The sequence below is a fragment of the Aethalodelphis obliquidens genome, unplaced genomic scaffold (assembly GCF_003676395.1).
Source record: "Aethalodelphis obliquidens isolate GAN/ISIS:26980383/991018 unplaced genomic scaffold, ASM367639v1 scaffold125, whole genome shotgun sequence".
Lineage (NCBI taxonomy): Eukaryota > Metazoa > Chordata > Mammalia > Artiodactyla > Delphinidae > Aethalodelphis > Aethalodelphis obliquidens.
The window spans coordinates 559,480-580,027 of NW_020838069.1; the positions used below are offsets into that span (position 1 = coordinate 559,480).

Consider the following 20,548-nt stretch of genomic DNA (forward strand, 5'->3'; position numbering starts at 1 on the left):
GGGAGGGCTGGTGTGGTAATAGGTAACATGGTAGCTGGCATGTAGACTGGAGGCTGCTGCTGAGAAGGTGGGAAGGTCAGTGCTTTTGACTTCTTGGAGTCCGTGGCAGGGGGGGCAGGGGTGGGGTGGCTTTAGCTGCTCCCTGCTCATGGGACTGGGCCATGCAAGCACCTATCTTGCTTCCTTGGTGCAGGACTTAGAGAACCAGATGCACATAGCAGAGCAGCGGAGGAGAACCCTGCTGAAGGATTTCCATGACACCTAGGTTGGGACATGGACGTGCCAGAGTGAGGAAGATGTGGCTGCGAGGTCTCCCGGCTGCTGTACTGCATGCTGCAGGCTCTGCCTTTCACAACCCCAGGCAACAGCCAGGGCCCCACTCCTGAGAGACACTGGCCACACACCTCTTAGTCGATTTCTGTTTTTTTTTTTTTCCCTCATCTTTTGCTTTTTGTTTTTCCCAGGGTAGAGGCCATGTTGAATTGGCCTCTTCTCAGGACCTTTAATTCCCCCTGGATGGTTGTTGGGAGGGAGGGAAAGTTTTTTTTTGAATGACTATTAATAGGATTAGATCATTACAACTTATAATTTTCAAAGGTTGTACAATTATACAAAAAAGAGGGGGCAAACAAACCATAGAATTACACAGAACCCTTTTTAAAAATAAATTGGCATTGGAGTGTTTTAACCTCTAGCTATTTTACTTAGAATGTAACATATGCTGCCCGCTCACCTTGCCTCAGAATCTCTACTGCAAGAGGGCCCCGGTGGTCTTTGCTTGCCAGATTCATATGTGTTTGGCCACAGCTAGAGTCCCAAGGGAAGAGCATGGGTGGCAGATGGTGGGAAATTAAGTTGGCCTGAGTTATAGGCATGGAGCGCAGGGAATCACATCGTGCCTCCTGTCTGGTCCTTGTAGACCCTTTTGTGGTCAGGTGCACTGCCTTATGTTGGCAGTGAGGAGACAATACAGAACGGAGTCTTGCCATGGGGTGTCATCCTGTCTGATGGCACTGTGTGTCTGTGGACTCATCTTAATTCTTGAAAGTGAGCTTTACCTGGGTCTGGCTACTCAGGCCAGAGCCCACAGCAGAACACGTAGGTGGGCTTGTGGCCCTCCAGACCAGGGGATGTGAGTTCAGCACAGTTTTCTTTTGTTTTCTAAAGATAGAGATCCACTTTTAAAGGGGATTGTTCCCCCAAATAAATTTGTTTTACCTTGGTTCCTTCTTTTGTGCCAGTGTTCCCGTGGTGTGACTCTGACCAGGTTCACACACAGCCATACCTGACACTGTCCTGCTACACTTTCCTCTGGTGAACGTTAGGGTCAGAGTTCAGCATGGTCCTCCCAAGGACGGACTCTGGTCTGCCTGGCTCAGGGACCTTGTTTGCACAAATTGTTTTCATGTTAACCTGGAGTGTATGTCTCCATTACCCACTCTAGGGGTTGGTTGCGCTCCCCCTTGCCTGGTTTCAGCTATTGGAGGACAGCACCTCTAGGGTCTGGGAGTCTGAGGCCAGCACGGTTCTTGATTTGTGGTCCCAGCTCCTGTACCACAAGGGGCGGGCCAGGGAAAAAAGCCAGCTTTTTCACAGTGCAGAGGAACAAGTGGTTTGCATGGTGTCCTACCTGTCCTGAACCTGGTCCTGTGGGCCTTTCAGAAGTTACATCTGTGATTCCTGGGGTTTCTATGGCTTTTTTCAGTGCCTCCACTCTGAGGCCGGCAGAGTTGTCCATACTCGATAGGGCCTCCTTGACCTCCTGGAAGAGTTGCTTAGGAGATCTGTGAATAAATATTGTGTTGGAAATTCTTTGATATTCAAACATTTTCACCTCAGTCGGTAATTTCCCAGGTACCATGTAAGCTGTAAACGGAATCACTCTTGAAGGCAGAGGACAGCTGTAACTCTTGGAGTCATGGGGTACATAGTCGGCTGCAGGCTCCCTTTCTCCCCAATCAGATTTTGCCTCTTCCTGTCATCTCCTGCAAGGAAAGGACCACGGGGTGGAGCGGTAGGACAAGTTAGGAGTATAGCAGATGAACCCAGAGTTGGACAGTGCTGAGCTAACTGAAGGAGAAGAGTGCCTGCTGCGGGACCTAGGGGTGGGGTGTGACTGTTGCATTGGCCCATGGAAGATCCTGGTGTCTGGAGCTTTTACCTCTGCATTGAGTCCTTTCTGTGTCACCGCCATGGCAGCGGCAGGAGCTGAGTTGCAGCTCTGCACCTTAAGTCACACCCTCGGCACCCTGGGCATTTTTTGGACTGCACAGCTACCACATAGTGCATTTGCATCCAGCTGTGGCCCAAACCACTGGAGCTGCAGGAGGTTCTGTGCCCAGACTGCAGCCTGCAGCCCTTGATCTGCAGAGAGCTTTCTTTCGTGCCTCAAGTGGCTGTCTCTTGTTAACATCAGGAAGATAGAAAAGGTCAGGCAGAATTTTTCTGCCCTGCAAAGGAAGGCACAGTGTTTTCATGAATTTACCATGTATCTTTGTTTTCTTCAAAGAAAAAGTTGAGGTGATGTCATCTGCTCAACCTTGAGTGGTTTATTCAAAATAAACTGCAAGTTTCTGATTATAAAAGTGTGTGCAGAGTCATTCTTCAAAGGATCCAAGTAGCCTTCTGAGTCAATGCCCCCGGAGGTTCAGGCCACTGAGCACCAAATAGGGGCCTTCCTGTTGGCCAGTCCCCTCTTGCAGAGGGCTGTGAAGGCCCCACTGGCCTGACTGCTCTGCCTTTCTTCCCTTTCTGGGGAGAGGTCACCTGTGGAGGGAAGTGGAATATCCTGGTACTTTTGGCTTTCCTTTCCCTCCTTGGGTGCAGGCCAAACCATTCCCCACCAAACACAGATCCCAGGATGTGGTAATGTACTGATTCTAATGCCCTACAGCCCTGCTGAGTCCCTGAGCTGCTTATTCAGAAGATCCTTGGGTCCCTCCAAAACAGATGTGGGAGCAAAGGGCCATGGAGTATGGAAGCGGGACTTGTGGCTTCACAGGGGCTCTGGGCTTAGGAAGAGAGGACTCTCGACAGGAACTGGAAATGTTTGGAGTTTAATCCCAAAGGCTGAGGACAGGAAACAGAGCTTGGATTCTGAACAAGGGGGTCTGCATTTGTGGTGTCAGGAGTGGTGGCAACTTCACTGATAGGGGTGAAGGCTCCAGCGCTGTGGGCAGCACAGCATGCACAGGGCAGCCAAAGCCGGGGAGGTCCCAGACACTGCTAGTCAAGTCCACAGCTGCTCCTCTTTGGACTTCAGATGTGCCAAGCCCCATGCTCAGCACCTGGGCATACAATAGTATGCAAAAGATACATGGTCTCTACCCTCTAGGAGCCTCCAGAACATGGAAGACACAGACAGAACTGGTCACTAGTGAATGTTTTCACTGAGGCAGCAAGGCCAGGGGCTGAAGAGCTGCTCCTGCAGATCAGTGGGCAGGATACCAATGGCCTTGGCACCATACCCTTGGTGATCTTAGAACAAGAGAAGATAGCACATTCTAGCAAAATCTGGAGGAGGGATTTTCCACATACTCTTCAGGGCTTCCTGCAACAATCTGAGCATTGCCTATATAGTGAGCTCTATTTTGGGCATGGAGGACATAGCCATTGAATTTGTTAGACCAGTTCCTGTCCCCACAAGATAATCACACTAATGGTCACTGAGCACATATCCACTTAGTCGTCACAGCAGCCCTGTGAGGTAGCTGCTGTCACCGTCCAAAATGAGTAATTTGCCCAAGGTCATCATTCTAGTAAATGGCAAAACAAAAAACATTCACTGATAGAAATTGGAAAGTAAATCCAACTTTTGTAATAGAGATTAAAACACAGCTCAGCACAAGACCCAGATTCGACTATGTATCATGACTGAGATGGGACTGCCACCCCCGTGAGGTGAGCCAGCCTGGGTGGTAAGAGGTTTAGATATCAAAAAGGCCATAGCTTTTAAAAGGTCAAGAAATTATAGTTTATGCTGTGGTTGTGAAATTCCCATAGCCAATAGCAGGCAGAGCAGAAAGGGGGTGAGGCGCCCCCCACTTCCCACCCAACCTGCTTGCCCCTCTGGTGATGTTAGCTGTGCATAGCAGTAAGCGTAACTCAATTGGATAGTGGTAATAGGAACTTAGGAGAATGGAGTTCAGGAAAATAGTTTAAGGAACATGAGCATTTTGTGGTGATTTAATTATAGGTTTTAAAAAGCTAAAAAGGAAATGGTCTCAACATTCATTCATGGATACCAGAAAACCATGACATCTGGAATTCATTTCAGGAAGAAGGGCCAGGTCCTCGCTGCCTCTGTCTTTGCCTCCATGTTGGGAGAGTCCAGACTTGCCAGTTGCCTACAGAGCTCAGTTCCTACTCCATCTGAAGCAGGATGCTGGACCACTGGAGGTGTTTGGTCAGCATCCCAGCTTTGGCTGAGCCCCAAAGGTTCCCATTGCCACCTGCCCTGCCCCCCCCCTTGAAAACATCCAGAACTTCTCCTTTTATTGGACAGTGCTTCTCTAGTTTCCTAAGGAGATTGACAAGATAGTCCCTAAAGGTGACTGGATGAACCCATGTATTGGGTTGGCCAGAAAGTTCAGCAACATGTTATGGAAAAACCTGAACAAACTTTTTGGCCAACCCAATACTTGGGCACTGATGAAATCTGCCATTGTGTGTAGAATCTCCAAGAGAAGAAGATGGGGCTGCCCTACTGAGGAGACCAGAAAATGCACACTCTACTTGTCTGGGAGGAAGTTGGAGGGGGAGGGCGTCTTAACAGTGTAAAGACAAACCACCGGTGGGACCTGCCTCAATGATGTTCCTCTTGTCTGCATGTCCACCTCGGGGGTGGGGGTGGGGGTGAGCAGAGAACGAAAAAGACCAGGTTTGGGCACTTGGCCACTGGTATGTCCTCCCACATCCATATTTGGGGATAATCTGGGTTTAACTTTCCTCCGAGGCGTTGGTGTCTCAATTATGGAAAAGTCCCTTTCTCCCTCTTCATATGTGCCAGCGCTGAGGCAAGGAGAGTTCCTGTGAACCTGAGCACCTGCAGCATTCCTGCAGGTTACTGTTAGGGTGCCAGGGCTCCTCCAGGAAGCCCTGTCTGACCACTCCAGACTGGGTCCCCCGTCTATGCGACCCCGCACATCAGGCAGTTGCTTCCTAAGACCTGACTCCTGCAGCCCTTCCCGGGAGGTTCAGACCGACCGCAGAGCAGACCTCCAAGGCGTTTCTTGGCCGCCTACACTGGCGAGTGTCAGTGCCGAATGCCTTGGGTCCGACGCCACCACAATGTGCGCAGTCATCGGATTCCGCGGCGCCCCAACCCGCCGCAATATTGAATCATCTTTTGGCACTGCCTCCTCCTTGTTGCCACCCCACTCCTGGGAGCGAGAAAATGCAGACCATACTGTTCCGGGAAGAGGGAAGTGCGTCTCAACCGGGAAACGGAGGAACTACCAGTGGGGTTTCCTGTAACTGTGCTGCTCTTGTCTGCATCTACATTTGGGGGGCGGCTTCTGCCCTGGGGAGTGTGCATCTCCTACTAACGATAAAGCAGCTCGGGAAGAGGAACTTCAGTGTGGGCCGGGGTTCAAGAAGCGGAGATCTTGAGTGCAGCGCGGGCGCGGGATCCCCAGGAACCCCCTGCTGGTGACCGCCGGGCGCGCTGGCTCGGCGGCGGTGGTTCTGGCTACGGCGCGGCGCGACGCTGACAACCCCGCGGCCCCTCCCCTGGGTGCGCGCGCAACCTGGGCACCATGGCGGCGGCGGCGGCGGCGGCGGCAGGCCGGCGGCCTGAGGCTGTGAGTCCTCAGTGGGCGCCGCCCCAGCACGACCCGGCCGGGGCAGCGGCGGGACTGGGTGACTGTGAGGACACACCGGTCCGGCCGCTGTGCAAGCCTCGCGGCATCTGCTCGCGCGCTTACTTCCTGGTGCTGATGGTGTTCGTGCACCTGTACCTGGGCAACGTGCTGGCGCTGCTGCTCTTCGTACACTACAGCAACGGCGACGACAGCAGCGACCCCGGGCCCCAGCGCCGGGCCCAGGGCCCCGGGCCCGCGCCAACCTTACCTCCCCTCACGCGGCTGGAGGGCATCAAGGTGAGGCCTCTGCCGCGGCGCGCTCCAGGCCCTGCACCGCCGAGCCCGAGAAGGCCGGCAGTCAGCCCGGGGCTCCACGCTGCTCCCTGCGCCGTCCCGGCCTGCCGCGCGCACCCCCTCACTCGCCCGCCGCCGCCCACCGGGCCGGGGCGTCTTTTCCTTTCTCGCACGTAGGGGCCTGGCGCCCGAGCTGCCCGCTGTGCCGCTTTCCCTTAGGTGGGGTATGAGCGCAAGGTCCAGCTGGTCGCCGACAGGGATCACTTCATCCGAACCCTCAGCCTCAAGCCGCTGCTCTTCGGTAAGTTCGCTGGGCACCCCCAGGAAGGGTCAGGGGCTACGATTTGGTGGCTGCCTTGAGGCTCATTTGACCACGTGACTACTGTTTTGAAAATGGCTGTTTCAAAGTAGCCCTTTCTTTTCCACCCAGAGGTTGCCCCAAGTGAGGTACCCGCCCCCATCTCCAATATAGGGTGACAGGCTGACCTTTCCACACTCCCCTCTGTGACCCCTACTCTCTGCAGCTGATCCTTCCATCACAGGGCTGAGCAATGTGATCTAGAAGCTAGTGTCTAAACATTTCATTGAAACTGTCTTTGGAGGCTCCCTGCCATGGTTAATTCTGTCACATTCTAGAATGGGGGGAGGGTCGGACAGACTGATAACCAGGTCCTAGCTGATCTCAGGACCTGTAAGGGGAAATTCCACTCCCAAAGTGGGTCTGATAAGCAGGCTGTCCAAATATGGGTAAGCTGGTGCCCCCCAAACCTGCCCCACAAGGGCACCAGCCTTTGCTACCAGCACTCTGGGATTCTTCTTAGGATGGAGTTTTGTGTTCAGCCATTACAGTAGGCAGAGCCTTCCAGGGTGACCTCATTTGGAACCAGCATCATAGCTCACATTTTCTGAGCTCTTGTTATGTGCTAGACTTATGTGATCATTCCATTTAATTTTCACAACCCCTCTGTGAGGTGTGTGTAGGTCCCATTGTCAGGCTAGTGGGTGAGAAAGTGAGGCACAGAGAGCCCCTGTTGCTTGGCCAGGCTCACACAGCTAGTTCAGGGTGAAGCTAGGATTAGAACAAGGCAGACTTTCTCTACAGCCTGCACTCTAAAGCCAACGTGCTAGTTGTGAAGACCCTGAAGTCCTTCAAAGACTACCAGTACCAACAAGATGGGGGTCCCCAGACCCATGACCTTGCCCAAGATAGGTTTTCACACCCCAGTCCTGGGTACCCAGCCTCAGTGACACACTTACCTGCAGACCTGAGGTGTTCCTGGCTGCTGGGGGATGGAAGGGGTAAGGGGCTTTCAGGAGGGGACTGGGAACCAAAGCAGAGCATCTGAGCGCATGCTGTCAACCCTAAGGCGGAGGGCCCTGGTTGGGGATTATGCCTAGACCTGTGAGAATGATTTCACATAGATTAGGATGTCAGTCCTGTTGTAGGGAAGGCACTAAAAGATTATTATTATTATTGCATAATGTTGAAGTCTGAGCAAAGCACTAGTTCAGGTGCCGGGAATACAGAATTGGACAAAATACGAAAACAAAAAACACCTGAAGCTGACAGTCGAATGAGGTTACAGACAAATAAACACGCATGGTGTGTCAGATGGTGATAAGTGATCACAGACAAGTAAGGCAGAATTTCAACTGGGGTTGAAACTGAGTAAGGTGGTCAGGGTGGGCCTCCCTGAGAAGGATATTTGAGCACAGACCCGCAGGAGCTGTGGGATGAAGCCAGGTGGCTGTCAAGGAACAGGTGATCCAGGCAAGGGAACAACTCTCCCCATTACTACTCCACTGTTGTGAGACGGCCACATTGAGGTGGGTGTACTTTCTCTCATCAGCCTTTTTGGACCCGTATATACTTAATTCAGACATATGTTAGGTTAAGTGAGCCATGAGGCATAACCCCTAACCCTAACCCCCTAACATGCAGCTTGTTGCATCAAAGTCCTACAAAGCAGAGAATGAGAAACCCAGACCCGAAGTCACCAAGAGTACATTACGGGAAGCAGAAGAGATTTGACAAAAGGTAAACTGATTCTGGTTAAGCCATCAGATGGGTTTCTGTTTGTGCAGATAAATTACAAAGGGCATGATTAGGAGAACTGGGCAGTTGCAGCAAGACCTTCCTAATCATTGTTCTCATTTCCTCCAAAACTCTTACACTACCTTTGAGTCTGTTGGTGAAAGATGTCCCAGGTTTTACTCAGAAAGTCCTGGGACTTGCTGCTTGGTGAAATGAGGTGAGACAAATGAGGAAGAGGTCAGTGATTATAAGAAGTCCAGTTGTGAGACAGGCTAACCACAGGGGAGAGGGTGTCCAAGGAGGGGCAGTTCCTGAACGTGGTGTTGGATGAATCCAAAGAAGGAAGCCTCACCCCAAGAAGGAGCAGTGTCTCTGTTTTCTGTGCCTGCCTGTCCATCCACCTACTGTCGCCCTAAAGAGGCAGGCAGGGCCCAAGGAGAATGGGCCCGCTATGCCACCTTGCCCTACTGTGACCCACCATCAGGGACCCAAAATGCCAGGGCTCAAGGGGTAGGTGTTCAGGGTGTCAGCTGGGGCAAGGGGACTGGGTTTTACCCTAGGGTGCCTCCATCTCTTTGGAAGGGAACCCCACCACTTCACAGGGAAATCCTCACGTAACCTTCAGCCTCTCCCTTTGGGGGAAATTTCCTGTTTCCCACCTTTGTTCCTAGAGACATTTGGTAAGTGGGACCTGGGCCACAAAAGGCCCCCCCGTGAGTTCCTGGAGGATACCTGCTTGACTGTGGTAGGCATTTCCCAAGGATTTGGACCGTTGTCCAGTTCAGAAGGGAGGTGTTCCAGTTCTGACTCACTGTCGCCTCTCTAGGGACATTGCTTTCTCTCATGTGGCTCACTTCTCCCTCCACCTCACACTCATTCTGTATTTAAACAGCAGATCAGATCTCATCACTCCCTTCCTTAAAAGCCTCCATGATTTCCCATTCCACTTCTACGTCTCATTTGGTGCTCCAAGACCCTCTCATCTCTCAGACCTCATCTCCCACCACCCTTCCCTCACTCACCCCCTGTTGATTCTCAGACACCAAGCTCATTGCTGCCTTGGCACCTTTTTTTTTTAATTAATTAATTTATTTTTGGCTGTGTTGGGTCTTCGTTGCTGCGTGTGGGCTTTCTCTAGTTGCGGTGAGCGGGGGCTACCCCTCAGGGTGCACGGGCTTCTCATTGCGGTGGCTTCTCTTGTTGGAGAGCACAGACTCTAGGCTCGTGGGCTTCAGTAGCTGTGGCACGCGGGCTCAGTAGTTGTGACTCGCAGGCTCTAGGGCGCAGGCTCAGTAGTTGTGGCACACGGGCCCAGTTGCTCCGCGGCATGTGGAGTCCTCCTGGACCAGGGCTCGAACCCGTGTCCCCTGCATTGGCAGGCGGACTCTTAACCACTACGTCACCAGGGAAGTCCTGCCTTGGCGCCTTTATATGCACAGTTCCCTCCACCAGAAGCCTCAGACTTGGCTCTCACTGAGGGTGCCTTCCCCCGCATCAGGCCTCTGCTCAAACCTTGCCTCCTCAGAGACCTCTCTCCACCTCAGACTGGTCTCAAGAGGTTTCCAGGCTCTCTGTTGCGTCAGCCTGCTCCGTTTTCTTCTCAGCGCTTAGCATCATTGGAAACTACCTTCTGTATTTATTTGTTAATTGTGTCTTTGCCCCTAAAGGTTAGCTGCATGTGTGGAAGGCCTGATTTGACATGGCTGTGTGTCCAGCGGCCAGAGTCTACTGCTGACAATTATTGGCCAGCTGGAGGGGTTTACTAGATACTCTCAGCCAGTCCAGCACCTGTCTTTGTGTGCAGAGTGGCCTCCACCATCACCCTAGGCAGGTGCCTCCTTATTTGGCACCCTCTTCAAGAGCAGCAGGGGGCACTTCCAGTGGGCCAGCAAGAGTTTTAGTCCACTTTCTTAACTATTTAAGGTAAATGAGTAATTGATACCAGTACACAAAACAATGTATGTTAAAACCATAACTGCTTTATTATAGGATTTCCAGACCTATTCTTCTTCAGCTTAAAAAAAACAATAAAGCAGTTACATAAGACCACTGTGCTCTCTTGACAGAAGCGCAGAAGTAGGGAAAGAATTGTAGTATGCATATTAGTTCAGGTTTGTAAGCAGCTTAATGCAGTTTTCTGTATGAACCCCCCTGCTGTTCCACAGGCCCGCTGCTTGGCAGGATTGTGGACTCAGTAAAGGTCAGGAAGATATAATTGAGTCTGTCTGGGGCTTGACAAGCAGCATAGTGCCTGGGTGAGCATAGCCTGAGGCTTTGTGCCTGCCCTGAGGCTCAGCTTGGGATGCTGGGGCTTGTGGGCAGGAGCAGGGCATCAGCCAGGCCGGCATCCCAGGTCTGGGAAGTCCAGAAAGGTAGTCTTGCCTGCCCAGCACACAAGGCTAGCTGACTTTTTCCAGGAGGAAGGACCACAGAAGTGGACTTCTGCCCTGCCTTGTGCTGGTCCTGGGTGAGCCTTGGAGTTACTCTGGACTCTGGTCTGCAAATATCCATGGAGGGCAGCAGAAAGAGGGTTTTATGTGTGTCCAGGGGAGCACATGGTCTGCGTGGCCACTGCAGAGGCTGTGGCTATAAAGTCCCAGGCTCTCCCCACCTGGGTTGACTCTATTCTGGGCACTGGTGATGATGCCACCTGCACATGGCCAGCTGCAGATTTCTGTGGCCCTGGCTCCAACCATAGGCCGTGGTTACCAGCAGACCGTGACCCTGCACCTCCCCACTCAGCACGTAGGTCCCAGCATACTTTCCGCGCAGGAGGTTGTACACACACGTGGCATCCAGCTGTAGCCAGCATCGCAGAGTAGGCGCCAGCTCCCCAGGGGCCAGTGAGCCCGCCTTCAGCACCTCTAGCTGTGAGCCCAGGTCGCAGTCTGAGGGTCCGGAGGATGACCCACTGCGCCAGGAGAGCCTAACCTTCACTGCTGAATAGGATCAGAGGGCCGAGGTGATGAGCCTGGCCCCTCTGAGTATCCCCATCTTCCCCTCCACCTGGTAAGCCAAACCCTCTTGTCTGATGTTCTGCTCTTGGAATCAGGGTCCTAGAGAAGGCCTGTCCTCCTGGAATGTTGTTTTTTTAGCAATTATTAAAGGAACTTATTTTTTAGTTCTAATCAGGCATAATGTTTGGGTATCCCCTCTTTCTTTTGTCTTAGCACCAAGCCAGGAGTTGTAATGAACCCACTTGTAAGGGGGTGTAAGGGGTGCTGGGCACCAGAGGCTCACCAAAATCGCTAGCGCAGAGCGTGTCCAGGACCTCCTTGGACGAGCTGGTGTCCTGCAACTCACAGTCCCTGCAGCTGGCACGCGGCACTGGGGGGAGGAGCTGAGTGAGGCTCCCCCTGGACCCCGGGTGGAGGAGGGGAGCCATCAGCAGGGGTTTCTCCCACTTTCCCCTTGTTCTTTACCCTTTCTGAGATGGATGGCCGCTGTGGGTTGTCCCTCTTCTTTCCCACCAGAGAGACCCAGTTACCTGATCCCCGAGAGTTGTGATTTGAAAGGGTGGGGTGCAGCCTGTGGGGCTGAGAAAGGGTTAGACCAGCCTAGAAGCTGTGTAGAGACTCACGTGGGCGGCTCGGGCGGGAGCCGTTGGAGATGGCAGCCACGCAGAGGCCGTGGCCGGCGGGGAAGCGTCCGCAGTGCAGGATGGCTGGCCAGGGGTAGCCATAGCAGGCCACGATGGGGGTGCAGCTGGTCTGCACGGCCTCGCACAGGCTTCGGCACGGGTAGATGACCCTGCAGGGCAGGGAAAGTGTCAGGGGCAGCGGGTGCTCAGGACCAGGGTTCCTGGATTCCAAGCTGGGGCCTCTGTGTGCTCCTAGCTCTAGGCCTGGCCAGAAACTCCACAGTTGTTGGGCAATGACACCCTGGTCACCTAGCAACAGCCCTGCAGCTGGGCTTCTTGCTCCTTTGCTTGCTGAAATCTTAGCCTTCAGCCCTGGGTCTCCCAGCCCTTCTGTTTTGTAATCCCAGCCCCACCCCTGCCCTGGCCCAGGCTGCTTTCCACCTTTGCAGTGCATCTCCCCCTACAGCTCCGGTGGATGCCTAGTGCCTGGGAGAGGGCTGTAGGAGGGGCCCTGCACTCTGGGCCTTCACTCCCCATCTTGGAGGGAGAAAGCAGGGCCCTCCCTCTTGTCCTGAAAGGCCTGCAGGACACTGCAGTTTCTAGCCAGGCCTGGGGTTGGCCAAGAGCAAAGGGGCCCAATCCTCAGTTTCTGAAAGAGCCCATTCTTGCTGCTACAGGCATGGTCACCCTGAGGCTCTAGGAAGGGCCCTGGCTCTGCAAAGAAGAAACTGAGGGAGCTGCTGTTCACGGGGTAGGTTAGGCTGGGGAAGAGGAATCAGCCTTGCAATCTCTGGACTCTGAGAGAAAAAGCCACCAGATGAGCCGTGGCTCCATCTCTGGCCAGGATCCTTTGGGCAGACAGAGTTGCCACACCTCACTGGAGAGGAGTTCTCAGCCCCTAGCCTAGAGCGGGCTGCTCACTTGCCCTACCTTGACATTTAAGAGCCCTTGTTGATTTGTGGATCCAGACCAAGGGTGCACACCATTGATAGTCCCCTGCCTATGTCTCCTGTGTCCCATGGGCATCTGCGCTCTCTGCCAGCAACACCCTGACAAAACAATCCTTCATCCTCCTGTCACCGATAGGTACACAGCAATGATTAGTGAAGAGCTTCCAGAGCAGGCCCTGGCTGAGGAGAGGCCCCCACCCTTACCTGGGAGCCCCTGCCCTACCTGTCGAGGCACACCGGGGCAAAGAGGGAGCAGAGGAAGAGGCGCACATCAGGGTCGCACTCCCTGGCCAGCAGGGGCAACCAGCTGACTGCTGGATGGCCTCGGCTGCTGTGTCATGGTCCAGCAAGTGGGGTAGCCGCATCTCTGTGTAGCCAATGTTGTGGCACAGCGCCATGGCTTGGGGAATGGCCATGCACCGTGTGGGGCCCCAGGGAGCCCCTGCCCCACCGTCACCCGACAGCACCACCAGTGCCACCAGCTGCCACAGCCCTTGATCCATCACCTGCTTTCTCTGCCTTGGTCTCAGTGCACTGAGGTTGGGGGCTTTATAAGGGCTATACCCACACCTCAGGAGCCAATGTTTGCCCAGCTTCCATGTGCTCAGACCCACCTGGTTAGGCCCCAGTGTGCTGACCTGGGCTGTTTGCATTTGAATAGCACATGGCAGGGGGCTGTATAGAGGGTGGCATCTCCTTTGGGCCTGTGAATGACTGGCACCTAATAAACTGAAGAAACCTGGGCCTGTGTTTTCTTTTTCTGGTTTACTTTTCTTGTTTGTTTATCTTTTTAAATGATCAGGAGGTGACTGGTGATTAGCAATTTGGTCCCCCAGTGGATGGCTCACACCCTTTCTGGGTTTGACAGGTTGAGGGGATCAGGCAGTCTGGAGGTGGGGGTGGGGTGGGGTGGCTTTTGTCCTGTCCTCAGTGTCATCGCATCTGGGTCACCTACCTATGGAAGCTGAATCTGGCTGTGAGCCTGGGTTCTGGAGTACGACAGCCTGTGGGGCCCTGGCCAAGTTGCTGATATCTCTGTGCTTGGGGGATCCTCAGGGAGAGGAAGAGTGAATTAATGGGGCCTGGTTTTCTAGGATGAGTATACGGATTACGGGGTTAATGACATGCTTAGGACAGGACACAGAGTCTGTGCTCCCTAAGTGTGATCTGCTGTGATTACTATTAAAAACTGCTCCAATCCTGGCTCCGAGTGGCCATTTCCCTTACTCTTGGCAATGACTGGAACTTCATGCTGAGAGAATAACCCAGAAAAGTGGCAGACCACTCTGCAGGAGTTCTGAGGGGTCACAGTGGCGGCATGGCCCTTCCTCCAGTCAGTTCTTGTGTGGGCCTCTTATGCCCCGTCAAAGGAAGTCCTCTCTCCCAGGAACAAGAGAATGAAGCAAGGCCCAGGCTCCAGCCCTGGAAGTGCCTGGAGTCACTGGGATGTGGGCTCGCCAGGTGTGAGCTTCGTGTTCCAGCTCCACTGAGCTGCTTGTGGAGCTGGTGTGGGGTCATCCAGCCACTGGAACTAAGCCCCAGGCCTGACTGGCCTTTACTTGGGCTTAGAGGCATGGAGTAGGCGTTCAGTGTACATTTGTTCCCAAAGCAAAGGACACTGGGGCATCTTCTCAGAGCAGCTGCTAAAAACCTGAGTGACCCCCACTGACCTCCCAGCGCTGGGCAACTCAGTAGTGGACGGATGACCAGCACGCACTTGTGCAAGAGAATGGAGGGCAAGGCCTAGAATGCTGGATGTATTCACTTTGTTTTTATTTGAACAATGCCGAAAAGCAATAATGAAGGCAAAAACCTGCCAACATTCCCCCTGCCCTTTTAAAATATATACCCAGTAAGGAGTGGAGGTCACCCCTCTACCCCTCAGGTCCACCCTCTGGCCTTTGGTCCCACTCCAAGGTGGCTTAGCCCATCCCCAGCTTTGCTCTGGCTCACCTCCCAGGACTCCCCTGGAAATTGTGTGCTCTCAGCATCAAAAAGAGAGGCCCCATGTTCCAAACGCTGGCTAACCTTTGCAGGACAACTTGACCTTGGGGTCACGGTCTAGAGCAGATGTGAAGTCCTCCTGACTTGGTGACCAGCAGGGGACAGGGACTACCCCAAGAACCCTGCAGAGAGGAAGGTATTTATTGGTGCATCAGCGTCCTGGCCCGGTTCTTGGCCTCACCCCCCACCCCACCTCTTCTGGCAGAAATCCCTGGCTTCTTGAGTGATGAGGAGTGTCGGCTCATCATCCACCTGGCACAGATGAAGGGGTTACAACGCAGCCAGATCCTGCCCACCGAAGAGTATGAGGAAGCAATGGGCACAATGCAAATCAGCCAGCTGGACCTCTTCCAGCTGCTGGACCAAAACCATGATGGTCGCCTGCAGCTCCATGAGGTTGGGATCCTGGGGCCTGGAGTAGGCACCAGGGTGGGAATGCCCAAAATTGTTTCTGGTGGCCAGGTCACTTGTACTGCTCGGCCCTGGCCCCAAGAGTCAGATGCCACCTCAGATCAACTTGGGCATGCCCAGGGTCCACTTTCCCTCCTAGAGAGCCCCTTGCTGCCCTGGGAACCCCAGAGGATGGCAGGAGAATCTACCTGGAGGTGATGGCATTTATTGCCACAGTTCCCAGGTGGTGTGCTGTCTGTGGTCTGGATTCCTTGCTGCTGTTGCTGGGAGCCCCACAGAATTCATGGTGGATGGGGTGGCAGCTCAGAGGAAGCCAGAAGTCTGCATCTCTCTCTGCATGCCCCTCACACCCAGGCTTCTGAGAGAGGTCTTGGTGGGGTGCAGGGTCCCTTGCCTATATAGAGTGCCTCACCGAGCCCGATCTTCCTAAGGGGCCTGGTGGTTGTTCACTGGCCAGGCCTCCCCATGGTGCCTCTTCCCTTTTCGCACCCAGGCCCTGGCCTCCCCCACCTCACCTGGGGTATCTGGGTGGGACACAGGCCTGTCCTTTGCTCTGCCTCCAATAGGCTGACAGTGTTCCCCATGGAAGCCACAGTCCCACCAGGGCTGAGAATGGTCATGGCCCACAGGTCTTTTGACTGTCTTCTGGCTTCCTCCCCAGATGCCTCTAGACCTCTCTGCCTACCCTCACTTCAGCTCAGGGACCTTGGGCTCTGTCCTTCGTCCTCACCCATGCCCTATCACCTGAACCCTCAGCCCTACAGAAGGAACTAGGCAGCTGTCTGTGCTCTGGTGACTCTCCATCACTGGGGCCACCCCACTGAGGCACCATTTTGTGCTTTAGGTCCTGGCCCAGACTCGCCTGGGAAATGGACGGTGGATGACTCCAGAGAACATTCAGGAGATGTACTCTGCGATCAAGGCTGACCCTGATGGTGATGGTGAGCTCATACCTTGCCACAGTTCTGTCGCTGTGAGCCTCCTGCCCCCCAAGCCAGGTAGCCTCTATGCCCAGCTTCTAGAGTAGCCAGAGATGAGGAGGTGAGGATCCAGCCTTGCCCTTACCCCTGGGAAGTAGGCAGTAGCTAGACTCTCCCATTCCCTTTGGTGACAGTCTAGAGGGCAGTTCTTGGAGGCTCTTTTGACCTCACCAGGCAGCATCTGGGGTACAGGAGGTATGGTTGCTGGCTGGCAGAGGGCAGAGTGGTATAGCGGGAGCAAAGGAACAGTGAGGTCAGCTTGGCATCTGCCTCTCTCCAGCCAGGCACACGGTCTTGCCCTAGCAGTCGGCCTCTCTGGTCTAACCAAGGTCCCCCTTGCCTTCCTCTTGCCCACCTGGAGTCATGCTAACTGCTTGGGGTCATGTGGGCAGGAGTGCTGTCCTGTAAGCACCCTCGCCTTTGGTAATAACCCCCAGGAAGTTTCTGAGGTGTAGTCATTACGCTCATGTCCAAGTTCTGGACCAGTTGAGGAAATAGGACTTGGAAGAATGGCTTTGTGGCTGGTGAACCCACAGTGAAGAATCTGACTGGGACCTGTGGCTGGAGGGGCATCATGCTGCTACTGCCCCTATGTGCAGAGCTCGTGACAGACTCACAGCCCTCGAGTGCCCCCACCCTCAGAGAAATCTGGGCCGAAGCATGGAAGTGTGTCAGTTGGGTCAGCCGGGATAACATGTAGCAAAGACACCAGCTATTCTTCCAGAACCCTAAGAGGATACAGCCCAGCTTTGTGGGTTGAGCAGGAACAGGGGAGAGTGTTCTCATTTGGGAGAGTGGCCTGGCTTTCTCTGCTGAGGTAGGCTGGTTTACCCAGCGGGCAGGACTGGCCAGGTGTATTCCACTCAGGATGAGACCCGAAGTCACGAAGGAACTCCTGGGGACCGATCCCAGCTTACACCCTACAGTGTGGAAGGCCCTGGACAAAACCCAACACTGAATGCTCTCTTTCTTCGCCCTCTACAGGACCAGAGAGTGGCCATCATGCTCTACAGAGCCAGGCTGGAGGGCCAAGGGCAGTCCTTGGCCTAGTGTCCTGGCCATATGGCTTAAGCTTCCTTTGGAGACCCTGCTCTCTGGCCAGTCTAATAGGGGTTGGGCTTCATCCTTTTGGGGGCAAAAATCAGGGCTTAAACTGAGGAAATGAGCTTCTCTGGGTCTTCCCGTAGGGCCTAATGTGACAGAAGCCAATTTCATCTGACCCGAGTCCAGGTTGAGGGACAGGTGCACATGGCCCCCCAGTGCCTGAGGCCAGGGGTAGGTAGGAAGGTGCAGCCTCCCCACTATGCCCTCCCCACATGGGCTTGGTGGGCATTAATGATGGGTGCCCTGTGCAGGAGTGCTGAGCCGGCAGGAGTTCTCCAACATGGACCTTCGCGACTTTCACAAGTATATGAGGAGCCACAAGGCAGAGTCCAGCCAGCTGGTGCGGAACAGCCACCACACGTGGCTCTACCAGGGCGAAGGTGCCCACCACGTTATGCGCGCCATCCGCCAGAGGTGAGCACCTGAGGCTGTCCTCCCTGGTGCAGGGCCCCCATAGAAGTCCTTAGCTGAGACTGAGAAAACGGAATTGATTAGCCAACTCAGGATTAAGTTCCACTTGTTAGACCAGGATTGGGACTCATTAGGGGACAATTAACAAAAGCAAATTAGCCCTGATTGTGGGAAACAGTAGACATTTGGGATTAGAAACAGAGTGAATGTTTGTTTTCTGCTAATTAGAGAAGTGATCTCTTATCTCTGTCCACAGGACCCCCTGCCCCTGAGCAGCCAGGGGTTTTAGATAAACAGCCTCCTTCCTGGAGGGAGTGTCTCCCCCTCCCCCAACTTAATGAAGATTTCATCTTTCCCACCCAGGGATGTCTCTGGCATCCAGGGAGAAGGGCTCATCATGAGTAACCCCTTCCTGCTCTTACAGGGCCAGTCTGGGGTGGCTTAAGGAGCTTCCAGGGGAAATAGGGGCAGAGCTTGTGGCAGGCCCAGGGTCCACCTTGCCAGCTCCCTCAGGGTGCCACCTGGCATGGGGCTGCCCAGCTGAATGCCTGCTGCCCACCAGGGTACTGCGCCTCACCCGCCTGTCGCCTGAGATTGTGGAACTCAGCGAGCCGCTGCAGGTCGTGCGGTATGGCGAGGGAGGCCACTACCATGCCCATGTGGACAGCGGGCCTGTGTACCCAGAGACCATCTGCTCCCATACCAAGCTGGTAGCCAATGAGTCTGTACCCTTCGAGACCTCCTGCCGGCAAGTACCTCCCACCTGAGGGCTGTCTTCAACTCCCAGACCAGGCACCCCGATGACACAAGCACAGCCCTGCCCTGTGGGCTTGCCCCTTGGTATGGGGCCAGGAGAGTGCTGGGCCATCCTGGTCGAGGATACCCCCATCTCTCCCCTCAGGTTGTTTACCAAGTGGCCCAAAAGGGGTGGTCATCTTGTCTCAGTGGCCAGACTGAGGTACCCACAGACACTGAAAGCCGCCCCCAGAGCTCTCAGGCAAGGGGCAAGTTTGGACCCCTGATTCTTTCCACTCCCTCCCTGGTTATTGATCCTGCTGGCACTGCTGGAGACCTCAGCTTCTCCCTCTGAAGCTATGCCCCCCTCCCCTGCCAAGGTATGGTGGCAGGTCTCTCCTCTTCACGTGGCTGCCCTGGCTCAGCCCCTTCTAGTCACAACCAGCCCTCTGCATGATCTTGCTGCTTCTGCTAGCCTACCTTTCCCAGCTGGCCCTTGGTCAGGGCCATGTAATTTAGCTAATTGCACCTGTGATCTTGGCCATAAAAAAACATTGTGACTGACAGAAAGAGACTGGGTTTGTGGGAAGAAGAATGGGCTAGGGACATCTTGGTACTGACCTGCCGTGTTGTCACTGATCCCAGCCTGCCCCTCTGGCCCTTGGGGACCTGGGCAGCTTATCCTGCCCACAGGTAAGCCCCTGGGAAGCATCCACAGCTGGGAACCTGCTCAACAGTCCCCCTGCCTTACAGCTACATGACAGTGCTGTTTTATTTGAACAACGTCACCGGTGGGGGCGAGACTGTCTTTCCTGTAGCAGACAACAGAACCTATGACGAAATGGTAAGGGCCAACCGGGCTGTTACTCTGGTGGGATGGCAGGGCCTTGGGCAAACAGTACATACCCCTCCAGACCTGGGATGAGGCCTAAACAGTCCCCTGGGGACATCTGACTGGTTTCCCTCTGGCCACCTTTGACTGCCTGTCCTTAGGCTCCTGGCCATACAGTCAGGGCAGCTTGAAAACCCCACCACTCTGCTGCCCACAGAGTCTGATTCAGGATGATGTTGACCTCCGTGACACTCGGAGGCACTGTGACAAGGGGAACCTGCGTGTCAAGCCCCGCCAGGGCACAGCAGTCTTCTGGTACAACTACCTGCCTGATGGGCAAGGTGAGGACCTGTGGCCAGGCCAGGGCTGACTTGAGGGAAGCTTCCCTTTACCCAGCCCTGGTTGCCACCCTGGTGAGCTGTTTCTGGCTGCCCTTCAAATGTTTTTTTGCCCCTAGTGCCTCCCAAAGACCATCCTCAGTGACTTCAGCAGCCTGCACCTGTGCAGCCTTCTGGGCTCTCTGGAACCCTGTCATTCCTTGATGCCCTAGCCTTCCAGCTGACTGGGGCGGGGGACACGTGCACCTTAGTAGCTCAGACTGGGAAGGGCTGTGGACAGGCCGGGCAGCAAGAAAGCTGATTTCAGAGAGCCAGTGGTGTTGATAAGGCATTCGCTAGAGAAAGATGCTGAGCCCCCAAGGAGGCCTTGTGGCCAGATGTTTGCCACTGAAGGTGTGCACAGCTGGGCCTACCCTTGCCATGCACTTGGGCAATATGAGGCCAAGCTCAGGTCAGCCCACAAGCTCAGCTCAGTCCAGCCTAGATTCCCTCTGGTCCCCTCCCTTGCTCACACCATCCTCCTCTCCTAGGTTGGGTGGGCGACGTGGACGACTACTCGCTGCACGGGGGCTGCCTGGTCACGCGTGGCACTAAGTGGATCGCCAACAACTGGATCAACGTGGACCCCAGCCGGGCGCGGCAGGCACTGTTCCAGCAGGAGATGGAGCGCCTGGCCCGCGAAAGTGGCGCCGACTCGCAGCCGGAGTGGACCCTGGACCGGGCCTACCGCGACACTCGCGTGGAACTCTGAGGGGAGTGTCCGTCGCGGTCCCCAGCCGCAGGTCGCCTGCTGCCCGAGGTTGGGGGCCCTACCCCTGTCCAGCTGCAGGCCAAAGGCCTGGCCGATGTTTTGCCCCATCCCCACCTCCAGCCGCGATTAGGGCACAGTTCCTATATCCATGTTATTTATTGTGTACAGCCCCGTGCTTCCCCAACAAATAAAACTACGCGGCTTGGAGCTGCAGGGCCGAGAACCTCGGAACAGGCTGTAGGCATAATGGGCGGGGCGGGGCGCCGCGGCCGGGTGCATGCTGCGACGTCACGTGAGGGGGAGGGCGATTCGGCCCCGCCAA

The 20,548-nt window shown here is 54.7% G+C and overlaps 2 protein-coding genes and 1 long non-coding RNA gene across 6 annotated transcripts in view; all 3 read left to right on the forward strand.

The window, feature by feature from the left end:
- Positions 1–2,585, forward strand: part of ARIH2 (ariadne RBR E3 ubiquitin protein ligase 2) — a 47,762-nt gene extending 45,177 nt beyond the window's left edge. For all 4 annotated transcript variants that reach the window (XM_027098717.1, XM_027098720.1, XM_027098719.1 and 1 more), the window contains one exon: positions 194–2,585. In XM_027098717.1, coding sequence (XP_026954518.1) covers positions 194–265 — 72 coding nt within the window. In that variant the 3' untranslated portion in view covers positions 266–2,585. The remainder of the gene's footprint in view (positions 1–193) is intronic.
- A 2,786-nt stretch (positions 2,586–5,371) lies between these two features.
- On the forward strand, positions 5,372–20,449 carry P4HTM (prolyl 4-hydroxylase, transmembrane). The gene is made up of 9 exons (XM_027098716.1): positions 5,372–6,098; positions 6,315–6,396; positions 14,870–15,060; positions 15,920–16,016; positions 17,411–17,573; positions 18,133–18,318; positions 19,059–19,149; positions 19,355–19,478; positions 20,006–20,449. Exons 1-9 carry the CDS (start codon positions 5,757–5,759, stop codon positions 20,224–20,226), a joined length of 1,497 nt encoding a protein of 498 aa, XP_026954517.1. The 5' UTR covers positions 5,372–5,756; the 3' UTR covers positions 20,227–20,449.
- LOC113615837 (uncharacterized) lies at positions 6,403–13,404 on the forward strand. The gene is made up of 2 exons (XR_003431133.1): positions 6,403–8,133; positions 12,797–13,404. It is a non-coding gene; the product is annotated as an uncharacterized LOC113615837 (long non-coding RNA).
- Positions 20,450–20,548: the final 99 nt, after the last annotated feature.